The 16172-nt window shown below is 36.1% G+C and overlaps 2 protein-coding genes across 2 annotated transcripts; both read left to right on the plus strand.

Moving 5' to 3' along the window:
- The first annotated feature begins 11196 nt into the window (after positions 1-11196).
- On the plus strand, positions 11197-11775 carry LOC136033483 (signal peptidase complex subunit 3-like). Its single transcript, XM_065714230.1, has one exon. It carries the CDS (start codon positions 11197-11199, stop codon positions 11773-11775), a length of 579 nt encoding a protein of 192 aa, XP_065570302.1.
- A 3620-nt stretch (positions 11776-15395) lies between these two features.
- On the plus strand, positions 15396-15830 carry LOC136033484 (transmembrane protein 208-like). The gene has a single exon (XM_065714231.1). The coding sequence runs from the start codon at positions 15396-15398 to the stop codon at positions 15828-15830; it is 435 nt and encodes a 144-aa protein (XP_065570303.1).
- Positions 15831-16172: the final 342 nt, after the last annotated feature.

Raw genomic sequence — 16172 nt, forward strand, 5'->3', positions numbered from 1 at the left:
ACACCTTCTGATGATGAAGGGTGAGGGGTTACCAAAGATCATCCTTTTCGTCAAACTCTTTACGGTTAAACTTAAAGCAGGTCATCCCCGAATGAAGGGGGATATCTCGTAAGAAAGGATTTGAAAGAGATTGGGAGGGTGTAAAGATTGAATTTATAATAGATTGGAATGGAGGAGGACAATGAGCAACTGTGGTGGCCAGGTGGCAACTTGGTGGCCAGGTGGCCATTAACAACACATAAATGTGTTGTTAATGGAGAATAGAAAGTATACCTATATAAACTAGAAGAATAGATATAGACGGGTAAGATAATTTTCTCTCCAGATTATTCAATGCCACCAATTTAGTTCATGAACTGTTAAAGGGCCAATTTGATCAAATCGACAAGAGAAACGTATAGAAATTAAACAAACACTTATTTCTGGTTTTGATTTTCATAGGTTCAGTTTTCTGAAAAGGCAGTGGTTTTTCTCAAATTAAAAAGGGCCGTATCTTGTGGCAGATTTCGAATTTTGATTTCTTTCTAGGTTAACCCTTGTTTTGAACGTTTTAGGCTGACTTTCAAGTTTGATAGACATCCATAGGCTCAGACATTTCTAGCTGAAGATTTGTATTTTTGGTTACTGGGTCACTAATCCCTTATTCATTAGGATAAAAAAATAAAGATATTCTTGAATTACTGCTGGCGCATAGGGCTTCGAATCGACATTCCAGTTGCTGCGTATTTTCGCAACAACCAGTCGTGAGAGTATTGGTACTTCTGTATTAGCCAGTACACCTTCTAGAAATTTCCTCGGTTGAATCAGCGAGAAACCGGTTTATTATTCTCTATTCGGAGACTATTAGCTTAGGCTCCCTGAAATAAACTACGTTGCAGCTATATTTAACTAATTATTTAATATAGAATTGGTATTTGTATTAGGTATTTGATATAATGCGTTCTGGGTAGCACCGTTTCCATAATTCTTTGCTGTAGTTTCCATAATTTTATTCATATTATATTTTCATCATATTTTGGTATATTCCATTAGGATTAACCTAACTTTACTTCCCGGGTGTGTACTGACTAATACGGAAGCACCGGGGTATTTTCCAGGGGTTATTTTCAACCGGGGAGGAGAGATATTTTTAGCGGGGCGGGGTATGTTCTGGATTGTATTTTTCGGGGAGGGGAGGTAAACGCCAGCTAACACTCGTAAGCCGTATCTAAAATAAGAGAAAAGGGCATCGTTATCGTTTTAAGTTCAAATATTGCTCTCTACTTTCAATAATTTTTTTTTATTTATTCTTAAATGGATATTCCTAGAAAAAGGTAAACTGAATAATAAAATTGAAGTACGCAGATATTCATCATAGAATATAAAAGAAAATTAACTTACTTTCAGGAGTGTCCCAACTTTCGCCTTTTTAAATCGCCACCAAATTCTTATTACGTTAATTTCACTCTGTTTCCACAAAAAATATAAACACTATTTTCATGATATAATCAGATAATCAATATTTATATAGCATTTGTTTTATTTTGATTTAGAATAAAGAGATGCAAGACTCTTAATTGGGGCCTGCTTTTCAAAAATATTTATTGAAATTCATGAATAAGAAAAAAATAATATAAAAATCGAGGCAATCAAGAGTATACGTCTTGCTATTTAATGGTATCTCCGTCTTAATTTTGCACTCAAGTAGAATGAAAAATAAGCTTCAAGAAATCTTACACGGCACCTTGATACAGGGGAGATATACCTAAAGGAAGAAATTGTAGTAAAAATGCAACATAATCAAATCCTTATTATAAATACTTCGACAGCAAAGTTTTTGATACCGAAGCTTTCATTTAACAAACACGAAAATAAACTATGCCCATGGATGTGGAAAAATATATTTACCCAAAAACTATATTTTTACGATAAGTATACGTGTCCCCCTGCACAAGAGCCAATGAGGGCGACATCAATTTAAGAATGCGAGTGATTTTGACGAAAATCGCTTAATAGAATTTAATACAAGAGAAATCTTATCTGCGCAACAGAAATTCATCGCAAACAGCAAGACTAGCCCCTGGATTTTGAAATGTATATTCCCCCCTTACCCTTTTATGAATGACGCCTCTGGGAAAAAATCAAATATAATAAAGCTTCTGGTCAAAGGTTACGCTTTTTATAATTCTTTAGCGCTCGTGGTCACACAAAAAGCATACATCCATATATAAATATAGAAAATTAATTTATGACCGAAAAAGTACAAGTCTTAACATGTCACTTAACACCCTTCCATCAGCTTTTTCTGGTAGCATACGCTTTCGAGGTAAGTTTCCAGCTTTGACATATTTTCATTCAGTTCAAAATGTTCCTCTTAAGAACATCGAATGTAGCCAAAGCTAAATTCGAGAAAGCGTGTTTGATTTTTAGAAAGCAAGCATGAAATCAGCTTTGGAGTTTGTTGCTAATCTTAGGGGAAAATTTGATGTCTCGATTTTTTTAGTTGTTGTTTTTGGTTCATAATCTTCTTACCTTTCTCTTTCACAAACCAATAGAAAGACTGAAAAAATACTTTCAATTGGTTATCAAAAGCTTACTAAAAAATGTTTAACATTGAAGAGAAAGCCAAGGGTATTGAACATCTGTCGGTTAATAAAACAGAAATCTCGGATAGCATCTTATTATCATTTTGTTATTTTTGAAATTTTATTTTTATTATTCGACTCGCATTCGACAAAATTCAAATCAGAATTTTCAGAAAATTTTAAAACACATTTTGGTTTTTGTTTTTCACAAGTTTCCTAACACCTAACGTTCTTGAAGACAAGGGTTGAGGGGACACACGACCTGCAAACGGGTACCAGAATTCTAGGGATGTAAATTTGAAACAAAATAAATAATCTAACATTTAAGATCATTTTATAGTTTACAATTTTATCTTTATTTAAGATAAGTAGATGTCACAGTTGGCAAAAACTTGCTTACTTACTTCAAATTTCCCCTTCATACCCTTAGGTATGGTTACAACAGCTGTCACGGTATTAGTATTAGTAGTACTATTAGCATCATTTACACTAATTGCACTAGTAGTAGTAGCAGCAAGAAATGAGTAATTAAGCAAGACGACACTAGACCCTTAAGGTCCGAACCGGCGGAACTGATCTCCGTTTCGTGGCCCTACAGCTAGGAAGTGCAATGGAGGGCTGGGGTCAACCCTCCTGTGCTTTCGCACACCCTTCCTGCTTACCTTCCCCAGATCACTCCAGGTACCTATTTAGAGCTGGGTCAACTCTGGCTGAGCTTACACTGTCACACCACTGACCCCCGTCCCAAACCAAACTAGACCTACGTTGCCTGAGCAGTGTGAAGTGTTGCGGCAACCTTTCTCCGGCTTCGCCGAATAAAGTGTTGCGAGAGCAACACTTTGGTCTTGTTTCTTTGCTATCGGTTAAACGCTGAAATTGTCAGCCTATCGAAGCTTTTAAAACGTTATGTTCAAAGAAGAACGCGATCAGTAATCACACGATCAAAGGCTATTCCTCAACATTGAAAAAACAACAATAACAAAAGAAAATCGAAAGAAGGGACTAAATTGACTTTGCAGCCAGTTGAAATTTATCCTTTTCAATCGTAGACATCGTGACAGATGGAAACTTGAAACAGTATCTTATATGATCTACATGGTATTATAAAGCTATCCGTAACTTTTCAGGATCAAAATACCATAGATGACACTATTAATTATTAAGAAACTGCCTCGTTGTTTTCCGTTATCGTTTGTACCCGTTGCGTAAACACTTAATTCTAGGTTATAGTGAGTATGGGTAGGCTACACCAACTAGCAAAAGTTACAAACCCCTCTTCACTGAAGATGATTGTAGCCTAACAGACGATTATTACTTACAAGTCCCCTACATGTCTTACCACTGGAACCAACTCGGTCTTACCATCAAATACACTGCAAACAAATAATAGGTACACCAAATAGCAAAATTTGCAAACCCCTCATTGCCGAAGATGATTGTGAGCTAACAGCTGACCTTTCCTTACAAGTCCCCTACATGTCTCACAATTGGTATTGGCCTATTTATGGTTTCAGTGTGTACCTTACCACTAACGTTGTCAACCCCTTGAAATTCTCAAACTGATATATCTCATGAAGGAATTTTTGTACCAAAAAATGGATGACATATACCTTGGTCAGCTCATCACGAGCTATAATATTAAAAGAAGGGACTAAATTGACTTTGCAACCAATTGAACTTTATCCTTTTCAATCGTAGACATCATGACGGATCAAGACTTGGAACAATCTATATATATAAAAATAAGTTGTCTGTGGATCTGTGGATCAGGTGACGATCCACAAAAAAGGTAAAAAACTAAAAACTAAAAAAAAAAACTGAAAAAACTAAAAAAAGGCAAAAACTACAAAAAAAAACTAAAAACTAATAAAAAAAATAAACAAGAGCTAAGAGCTCATATGACACTTGTGACGAGGTCGGAAGAGCCGAGAGCTCATATGGTACGAGGTCGGAAGAGCCAAGAGCTCATTTGGACGAGGTCGGAAGAGCCAAGAGCCAAGAGCTCATTTGGCACTTGTGAGAAGGTCAGAACCTAAAGTTAAACTTTATAGCACAAGATCCTTCTAAATATCAAATTTCATTAAGATCTGGTCACCCTTTCGTAAGTTACAAATACCTCAATTTTCAAAATTACCTCCCCCCTCCCAATTCCACCAAAGAGAGCAGATCCGGTCCAGTTATGTCAGTCACGTATCTTAGACAGGTTTCTATTCTTCCCATCCAGTTTCATCCTGATCTCACCGCTTTAAGTATTTTCTAAGATTTCCGGTCCCCCCAACTGCCCCCCCCCAATTACGTTTGATCCGGTTGAGATTTAAAATAAGATATCAGAGTTACGAGGTCCTTCTAAATATGAAGTTTCATGAAGATCCGATCACTCCTTCGTAAGTTAAAAATACGTTATTTTTCTTATTTTTCAGAATTACCCCCCCCCCCGCAATTGAGCGGATCCGTTCCAATTATGTAAATTACGTATGCAAGACTTTTGCTTATTTTTCCAACCAAGTTTCATCCCAATCCTTCCAATCTAAGGGTTTCCCATCATTTTAGGTCTACCCACCCCAAACTTCCCCCAATGTCACCAGATCCGGTCAGGATTTAAAATAAGAGCTTTGAGCCACGATATCCTTCTAAAAATCAAATTTCATGGAGATCCAATCACCCATTCGTAAGTTAAAAATACCTCATTTTTTCTAATTTTTCAGAATTAACCCCCCCCCCCCCAACTACCCAAAAGAGAGCGGATCCGTTCCGTTTATGTCAATCATCTATCTAGGACTTGTGTTTATTTTTCCCACCATGTTTCATCCCGATCCCTCCACTCTAAGTGTTTTCCAAGTTTTAGGTTTCCCCCTCCCAACTCCCCGCCCCCATCACCAGATCCGGTCGGGATTTAAAATAAGAGCTCTAAGACACGATATCCTTCTAAACATCAAATTTCATTGAGATCCGATCACCCGTTCGTAAGTTGAAAATACCTCATTTTTCTAATTTTTAAGACTTACTCCCCCCCTCCCAACTACCCCAAAGAGAGCAAATAAGTTCCGATTATGTCAATCATGTATCTGGGACTTGCGCTTATTTTTCCCATCAAGTTTCATCCCGATCCCTCTACTCTAAGTGTTTTCCAAGATTTTAGGTTTCCCCCCTCCAACTCCCCCCAATGTCATCAGACCCAGTCGGGATTTAAAATAAGAGCTCTGAGACACAATATCATTCCAAACATCAAATTTCATTAAGATCCAATCACCCGCTCATAAGTTAAAAATACTTCATTTTTTCTATTTTTCCGAATTAACCGGCCCCTTCTCCCCCCCCCCCAGATGGTCAAATCGGGAAAACGACTATTTCTAATTTAATCTGGTCCGGTCCCTGATACGCTTGCCAAATTTCATCGTCCTAGCTTACCTGGAAGTGCCTAAAGTAGCAAAACCGGGACTTTAGGTTTTCCCCCTCCAACTCCCCCCAATGTCATCAGATCCGGTCGGGATTAAAAATAAGAGCTCTAAGACACAATATCATTCCAAACATCAAATTTCATTAAGATCCAAATACCCGCTGATAAGTTAAAAATACTTCATTTTTTCTATTTTTTGCGAATTAACCGGGCCCCCACTCCCCCCCCAGATGGTCAAATCGGGAAAACGACTATTTCTAATTTAATCTGGTCCGGTCCCTGATACGCTTGCCAAATTTCATCGTCCTAGCTTACCTGGAAGTGCCTAAAGTAGCAAAACCGGGACAGACCGACAGACAGACAGACCGACAGAATTGGCGACTGCTATATGTCACTTGGTTAATACCAAGTGCCATAAAAAGCTAAAAAACTAAAAAAACTAAAAAAAAACTAAAAAACTAAAAAAACTAAAAACTAAAAAAAAAACTTAAAAAAAGGAAAAAACTAAAAATAGAAGAGAAAAAGAAAACTAATAAAATTAAGAATAAAATAAAAAAAATAAAAAAGATAAAAACTAAAAAAAAAGTAAAAAGAAAAAACGAAAAAAACTAAAAAAGCTAAAAAAAAGGTAAAAACCAATAAAAAACTAAAAAGAAAAAAAGGAAAAAAAACTATATAAAAGCTAATCGAATAAAATATGTTCGATTAGCAATCAACAAAGCACCGGGACACAGGGAGTATAAATGACGACGACCGGGACACAGGGACATAACTACAAAGGGGACGCCGGGGTGCACAGGGGGATATATAAATGAATAAAATTAAGAATAAAATAAAAAAAAATAAAAAAGATAAAAACTAAAAAAAAAAGTAAAAAGAAAAAACGAAAAAAACTAAAAAAGCTAAAAAAAAAGGTAAAAACCAATAAAAAACTAAAAAGAAAAAAAGGAAAAAAAAACTAAAAAAACTAAAAACTAAAAAAAAAACTTAAAAAAAAGGAAAAAACTGAAAAATAGAAGAGAAAAAGAAAACTAATAAAATTAAGAATAAACATAAAAAAAAATAAAAAAGATAAAAACTAAAAAAAAAAAGTAAAAAGAAAAAACGAAAAAAACTAAAAAAGCTAAAAAAAAAGGTAAAAACCAATAAAAAACTAAAAAGAAAAAAAGGAAAAAAACTAAAAAAAATTTTCATCTAAAAAACTAAAAAAAACTAAAAAAGGTAAAAACTAAAAGAACTAAAAAAGAAAAAAAACTAAAAAAAGGAAAAAAACTGAAAAATAAAGGAGAAACAATCTAAATAAATGACGACGCTCAAAGAGAAAGCGACCGGGACAAAAGGAATGTTCGATTAGCAATCAACAAAGCACCGGGACACAGGGAGTATAAATGACGACGACCGGGACACAGGGACATAACTACAAAGGGGACGCCGGGGTGCACAGGGGGATATATAAATGACGATGGCGACTCAGGGAATGGTCAATTCACAGGTGGGACATAGGGACACAACTACAATGGCGCGTAACTAATATGGCGCGTAACGACTTACGCGCGCGGGGGGGCTTGGGGGGTGCGCGAAGCGCCCCCACCAACTAGGTGTTGGGGTGGCGCGAAGCGCCACCCCAACAGCTAGTATCTTATATAATCTAGTTGGTATTATAAAGCTATCCGTAACTTTTCAGGATCAAAATACCATAGATGAAACTCCATTAATTATTACGAAACTACCTAATTCTTTCACGTTATCGTTTGTACCTGTTGCGTAAACACTTAATTCTATGTTACAGTGAGTATGGGTACATCAACTAGCAAAAGTCATAAACTTTTACGTTATCGTTTGTACCTGTTGCGTAAACACATTTATTTCTAGGTTGCAGTGAGTATGGGTAGGCTACACCAACTAGCAAAAGTTACAAACCCCTCTTCACTGAAAATGATTGTAGCCTAATCGATGATTATTAATTACAAGTCCCCTGCATGTCTTACCTCTGGAACCAAATTGGTCTTACCATCAAATGCACCGGAAACAAATAATTGGTACACCAACTAGCCAAAGTTGCAAACCCCTTATTGCCGAGGATGATTATGGTTTAACAGTCGACTGTTGCTTACAAGTCCTCTACCTGTCTCACAATTGGTATCGGCCTATTTTTGGTTTCAGTGTGCACCCTATTACCGAAGTTGTCAACCCCTTTAAACTAAAACTAGTATATCTCATGAAGGAATTTTCGTATCAAAAAATGGGTGACATCTACTTTATTCAGCTCATCAAGAGCTATCGATTGCCGTAAAAAAAAATTCTATCTGTCTTAGTTCAGAAGTTGATTTTTTTTGCCGTAGGCCAACTTGAGCAAAGGATAAACTCCGATTTCTTCAGTAATGACAGAACTTTTAAAGTTTAAGAGGTACATCTGATAACATTTCTCTACCTCAATCCCAAGTCCGAAAAAACAAATGATAAACCCAGCGAAAATCACGGCAGTACTTTCGGACCCGTGAGAAAATGCCGCTTTTTTGCTTCTGTAAACTTTTCTATTTATCACTCAAAGAAGATATATTGGCTGTGGGGCTGGGTAACTGCCGCATAATATTAACACTTATAGATTTTAGTCCATCTCCAATTTGAAAGTGGTGCCTGCCTGCTTGCCTGTTAGAACGGAGCTTTCCACTCGAAAGCAGAAACATGGTGTGGTCTCTGACATAGGCTATATAACTCCACTTCACTTCGCACACCATAGGCTCTGACTCGTGGACAAGCAAAAACCATCCTTTTTGGCCCCAGGCAAGAGTTCTGTGGACCTTTTCCAAAGTGCAGTCATATTCATCAATCCGACCTGAGGTCCACACTTTCCGTAAAAACCGCACAGGTTAGACCCTTACCAGTTTCCAGGATTAAGCCGAGATCAATGGCAAAGGAAAAAATAAAGACAAAAACTAAGTGTTGCGCTCGCAACACAATAACTGGCTACGCCTGTGATTGAACCCGTGCCCAATGGACAAAGAATTCTCAAACCGGCTCGCAAACCACTTGCCCAGACGTATGCTTTTAAATTCTGTCTGTCGCAAGAATCTCTCTTGGACTAACTGGTATATACTAACTGCAATAGACAGAGCTATTGCGCTGCCTACGATTTTGTTCCGGCTTTATGTGGCCGGTTGATATTAATGCTATTTATTAATGCAAATTGGAGAACCCACATGTTAATGTGGTCATTAACATGGTCACTAAAACAGGTCATGTTAATGAAAATAATAAATGATATTTCAATTAATCATGTATGTTAAAAAAAGTCTAGTACAATAAATTGAACCTTGCAGAGTCAAAATCCAATCAAATTACGAGCAACTGAACACCGCGATACCCGGGACTATTAGAATAGAGCTTGGGTCAATTATCAGATAGAGCAGCCTGTGCTGGGCATGGGGGTTGGAGGGAGTCATGTGCTGCAGCATTGGTGGTGAATCTGACTGAAAAAAGCCAAGTGTATTCGACATTTACCTTTGACCACCCGAAAGCTTGTTAATATCATATGTCTGTCTTCTGTCTTCTCATTGCTAACAAATTTAGTAAAAGCTAAGCACCAGCAGTTATATTTATATTTTTTTTTATGTGTGTTCATTGTTTATAAGGTGTTGCGCGATGTTTTTAAAATCCCCAGTAGCGTATTTGTTAAATAGTTACTTTTCTTCACTATCGTACGAATAGCGCCAACTTCAATAGCCTTCCCCCTTATTAAAAATTTTGTATCTACACACCTGGTTGTAGCTGCAGAATCTAATAGCCGCAGCAGCATGTAGATGATGCCTTATGGACTAATATCCCCCTTGTATCCCTGGCCATGGAGCCTTTCGAGAGGGAATAAATGTATTGTAATTCCATTTTGAATTGCATTTTGTATTGTATTGTATTGAATAGTAAACTTCTTCTTCTTCTTCTTCTTTACCAATTTTTACCTTGATACGGTAAGCCGTTCCATAAATATTACTGTTACGCCGGTATCGACAATCTGTATGCATATTGTATGTTTTGATTTAGCTCAACTTTCCCCTCAATTTATCATCTGATTTTTATTTAAATATCCTAAGCATTGATATTAATCGCTACAGAAGCAGAACAGAAGCTACTATTTGCAGCTATAGTTGCAACCATGATTTTGAATTCGAAAGATGACTGTGTATAAATGTCGCATTCACTTATTACGTCATATATGGTTACAACCTACGATTAAGACATCATTCATTAAGGTTGTACATGAAAATGAAGTTTATTCTATTTTAAATGTATTTATATTAAAAAAGGCGCTAGAAATGGCAATTTCCTTTCAAATTAGCTATTGATCAACTCTCGGTGATGTTCCAGTGCTCAGCTATCTTGGGAAAACAAGAAAAAAGGTGCCGTTGATGCAGAATATAGTAGTTCAAGCAGCATATCTTGTTTTTGAAGCTAATAGATATTCCTCGCTATTCAAGCCAAGGGACGATAAGTTTTCATATATAGGGGTTTCGGACAAGGTGGCTCTAATAGTGTTCTTCTTGTTTTGAGCTGACACTTATCTTAGGAGTTTTGGGCTATTATATTTCTTAATATTGGACGTGATTTTCTCTTACTAGCGTACAAGCTACCACTGTAAACCAGATGTTGATGATAATGATAATGAGCAATTTTCTTGTTTCTAAATTCAATGTATTTTCTTTGTTGTTCAAGCCAAGGAGTTGTAAATCTTCTCTATACAGGTTTCAGACAAGGCGGTTCTAATGGTGAATTTTGTAGTTATATCTGACACTATTTTTTAGAACTTTTGAGCTGTTTGATTTCTGAACATGGAATGTGCTCGTCTCTAACTATGTAGCCGCTACCACTGCAACGATTAAGTTTGTTAAAGTTAATAGTTGTGCACAAACTTTCTAGCTAACACTCATACACACACATTCTTATTTGTGTCCAGAATGCTACAGACTTTTAAACCAACTTGATTTTATGACGCAGCTCACCGTCATTTCTAAAACACCAAACACATTTAAGAATTTTCTTATAAAGAAAAAAAGAGGCAACAATTATGAAAAATGGAAAAAAATTGGCAGCTTTCGTTGATTATTCTTAGCCTTTCGTCGATCTGCCTGTCTTAGCCTTTGTTGACAGCAACCAAATTTTATACTCTCGTTTCTTTGGAGAATAGAACTATAGGTAATAAGTTTGTTTAGTGAAAACAAAATGATGATTTTTTCAACAATAATGAACTGTATGTCAAAAGTTCAAACAGTGGCATTTGTAATAGTTGCACTATGTTTTCTACAAACACTTGCTGAGCCAAACCCTGTGAATGTTCATATTAATCATGTTGTCGCAAATATCTATCCTCAGGAATATTCTGAAGTTGATCTGGGAGTTCTTAATCTTGATTTGAAAACAGATCTGAAACCTCTTTTTAATTGGAATGTAAAACAGCTATATGTCTATCTAACCGCCGAGTACCATACGAAACACAATATATTAAACCAGGTAGTTTTATGCGACAAAATAATAAAAAACGGGGACGAAGCTAAACTCGACTTAAAAGGTTTGACAGTGTGGTTTGGCGACAAAGAAAATGAATTGCGTGGAAACGAGAACATTGTTCTAACTCTTTCTTGGAATTTAGTACCTAATATTGGATTTCTTCCAAGATATTCTGGCACAGGAGCCAAGGTCATCAATTTTCCATTCATTTATAAGGTAGCTACAAAATTACAAGATAGGAGACTAATAGGCAAAATAAAACAATATTACAACAATGGAATTCTACAAAGATTAGAAGAAAGTGAAGGAGATTAAGAAGGCATGAAAGCATGAATTTGGAAGGTGTCAAACTATGGCTATTAATAAAACTGACTATGATCCAGAAGATACTGCCATGCAGCATATGCTGAAATGTTTTGAACTACATGTTGTAGATAACGTCTTGAACTATGGTTTTATGTGGAAGAGAAACTTATATAGGTCTCTTTGCTTGAACAACAAAGTAAATATGTTGGCTTGAAAAGCAAAAAAGTGGCGGCGAATATGATATTCTGCATATACGCCATCTTTTGACTTTTTTTTTCTTCAGATAGCAAGGCACTGAAAAATGGTAGAAAATAGTATTTTTCTCAAAACTTAGAGATTTTCTGTGCACGTATAAGCAATACTAACACATTCTCTGTTTCTATTGTTATCAATTTTATTATACAGCACTAGGAGACGAAGCTTTGCTTGCGAAGGGAATTATAGACATACAAAAATATTCAGAGAAACCTCCGTCCTGAAATATACACCCCCTATACCCTGGTTTACACAAGAAAACTTTTGTTTAGTTTTTATAGAAATCGTTCTTTTAAACAAATATACAAAGGGGAAGGTGATTTTTAAACCACAAAATTAAATTTGACGTTCCAATCGGCATCTCTGGTAATTTTTAATTAACCTAAGGTTTCTCTCGCAATGATGCCAATAATTGTCCAGATTTGCTGGCTATTCCTTGTCAAACAATGCCCAATGAATAAGTTGATAATTCTAATTTTATTTTTCGAGTACTTTAAAATTTAAAACACGTTCTCAATTTGAAAGTGGGGTATATGTCACAATGCAATGTTTTATAATCTGTGGTAACACTTCGACTTATCCTGTATCTTTACTTAGACGGTGTTATTGTGCTGGTTATGATTTTTGTTCCGGTTTTATATGGCCTGCTGATATTAATGCTATTTATTAATGCAAATTGGAGAACCCACAAACAAGTGATTTTAATAAAATATCATAAATGATAATTCAATTTTCATGTATGTTAAAAAAGTCTAGTACAATAAATTGAACCTTGCAGAGTCAAAATCCAATCAAAATTACGAGCAACTGAACAACGCAATACCCGGGACTATTAGAATAGAGTTTGGATCAATTATCAGATTAACGACGCTGCTTGACCACTAAAATCCTTATCTTAGTGGTCACACCCTTCAGTGTGTTGCTAAAACCATATAGTTACTATGATCTAGCATTCATCTTTCACAATAAAGGCCAAATATCCCAAATCCCTTGTCTGAGAGGACGCGGGTTCGAATCCCAGTGTACCCAATTCTTCAGTTTGGGACGGGGGTCAGTGGCGTGACTCTGTAAGCTTAGCCAGAGTCGACCCAGCTCTAAATGGGTACCTGGAGAAATCTGGGGAAGGTAAACAGGAAGGGTGTGCGAAAGCACAGGATGGCTGGCCCCCAACCCCCCATTGCACTTCCTGGCTGAAGGGCCAAGAAACGGAGATCAGCACCGCCGGTACAGACTGTATAGTCTAATGCCGTATCCTTTACCTTACCTTTTTTAAATATCCCAAGCAACTTTTAAAACCATAATTGTGTAATATTATCTCGCCACATTATCTTTTCAAATGATAATCTCCATATTATCATTATCTCTATCATCTTTTCAAAAGATAAATCCGTTGCACCATCATACATATTGTGATTCAGTCGCTGTCAACAATTGCATTTCATTTCTAAAATTTCAGTTACTATAGGCTAGAATTTGTTCTCTAATATAATTCCTCGTTGTTCAAGCCAAGGGACGGCGAGTTTCCTATGTAGGGGTTTTGAACAAGGTGGTTCTAATAGTTGACTTCTTGTTTTGATCTGACTCAATCCTTAAGAGTTTTGGGCTGTTGTATTTCTTAGTGTTGGACGTGATTGCTTGTTACTTGGTTTCTAGCTACCACCGCAACCTGGATTACGTAATCCAGTTGGTATAGAGTTCATTCTTTATTAAAACACATCTGTTTTCTTTGAAATGATCGATTAAACAACTCTCTACAGTATTCTAGGGCCAAACTATCTGAGGAGAAAAGACAGAAAAAGAACACAAATATTAAATACATACACAATATCGCGGTTGTAGCCACTTTTCTATATTTTCAAGCCAATATATTTCCCTTGCTGTTTAATCCAAGGCACGATAAGTATCCCATATAAGGGTTTCGGACAAGGCGATTCTAATAGTAAACCTTTTGTTTTGATTTGACTCTGTTTCTAGGAGTTATGAGCTATTATATTTCTTAGTATTACACCTAGTTGGTGGCGGCGTTTCGCGCCCCCCAAGTCCCCCCGCGCGCGTAAGTCGTTACACGCTAGTTCGCATTCAGCAGTCAATGGATAAACTTGTCTGACTGCTTTTGTCCGGATACAACGGTTGCTATGCCATGGTGTAGACTTATATGAATAATATCGTGATAATTGCTTAAATTAATTGTTACAATATAATCTTGGATACAAAGGAGTGAGTTCTGCGTTCGAGCTAGTTCCTGAGGAATCCTGATGTGGGTGTTAGCCGTGCCCTTTTAACGGTTTATGCAAATTGCACGCTGTAAACTAGCGTGGGTAAAAAATAAGTTTTTGCAAATGTAGGTGACTTGTATTATTTTGATATAGTCAGAATGGGAAAGAAAGCCAAGGTTGTACATGAAAATGAAGTTTATTCTATTTTAAATATATTTATATTAAAAAAAGACGCTAGAAATGGCAATTTCCTTTCAAATTAGTTATTGAACAACACTTGGTGATGTTCCAGTGCTCAGCTATCTTGGGAAAACAAGAAAAAAAGATGCCGTTGATGCACGATATAGTAGTTCAAGCAACTTACCTTGTTTTTCAAGCTAATAGATATTCCTCACCATTCAAGCCAAGGGACGATAAGTTTTCATATATAGGGATTTCGGACAAGGTGGCTCTAATAGTGTTCTTCTTGTTTTGAACTGACAGTTTTTTTAGGAGTTTTGGGCTATTATATTTCTTAATATTGGACGTGATTTTCTCTTACTAGGGTACAAGCTACCACTGTAAACCAGATGTTGATGATAATGATAATGAGCAATTTTCTTGTTTCTAAATTCAATAGATTTTCTTTGTTGTTCAAGGCAAGGAGCTGTAAATTTCCATTACACAGATTTCAGACAAGGTGGTTCTAATAATGTATTTTGTAGTTATTTCTAACACTATTTTGTCGAACTTTTGTGCTGTATATTTCTGAACATGAAACGTGCTCGTCTCTAACTATGTAGCCGCTACCACTGCAACGATTAAGTTTGTTAAAGTTAATAGTTGTGCACAAACTTTCTAGCTAACACCCATACACATTCTTATTTGTGTCCAAACTGCTACAGACTTTTGAACAAACTTGATTTTATGACGCAGCTCACAGTCATTTGTAAAACATCAAACACATTTAAGAATTTTCTTATAAAGAAAACAAGAGGCAACAATTATGAAAAATGGAAAAAAATCGGCAGCTTTCGTTGATTATTCTTAGCCTTTCGTCGATCTGCTTGTCTTAGCCTTTGTTGACAGCAACCAAATTTTATACTCTCGTTTCTTAGGAATAGAACTATAGGTAATAAGTTTGTAATATCTTTAATATTTAAAATATTTAGTTAGAATATGGCTTTTCAAAAAGGGAAGCAACCTACAAAAGGTCAGAAGCAAATTGCAGAAGAAAATGTAGACACTTTGATACGTTATAGGAATATGATTTTAGGGACTAATGTAGTCTTCTTTGTTGTACATTCTATATTTTATCCAAGGATTAGCTATGGAGACATTAGTTTGTTTGGAATGGTTGCTGCTATATATATTTGTTGTTTCCAATTCATGAGGTATATTGCTAGACCCACTTTTGGAGAAAATGGACAATTATTTGATGCCAGCGTGGATCTCAATATGTACAGTGGAGTTGGAGAGCATGTGAAGGGCATATTAATTTGGACATGTGTTTGTCAAGTGCTATCCCTAATTTCCAGTTACTTTTGGTTCTTTCTTTTGCTAATTCCTGGTCGTTTTGGCTGGATGGCATGGCGGAGTATTATATCACCATAATTTTTTCAACAAGTACCAGTTGAAGAAGTTAGTGAAAAGAAGTAGAGGAAGCTAGAAAGAAAAATGATGCGGAAATGAAGTTGTTTTTTCAATCTTTTTGAATTATTGAGGGTTTTTATAAAGGACTTAGTGCGTATGAGAATCTTTTATTACTAATTTTAAGGGAATTCTTTTTTTAAGCTTTAGTGAAAACAAAATGATGACTTTTCAACAATAATGAACTGTATGTGAAAAGTTCAAACAGTGGGATTTGTAGTAGTTGCACTATGTTTTCTACAGACACTTGCTGAGCCAAACCCTGTGAATTTTCATTTTAATCCTGTTGTCGCAAACATCTATGCT

Source organism: Artemia franciscana, chromosome 12, assembly GCF_032884065.1.
Source record: "Artemia franciscana chromosome 12, ASM3288406v1, whole genome shotgun sequence".
Lineage (NCBI taxonomy): Eukaryota > Metazoa > Arthropoda > Branchiopoda > Anostraca > Artemiidae > Artemia > Artemia franciscana.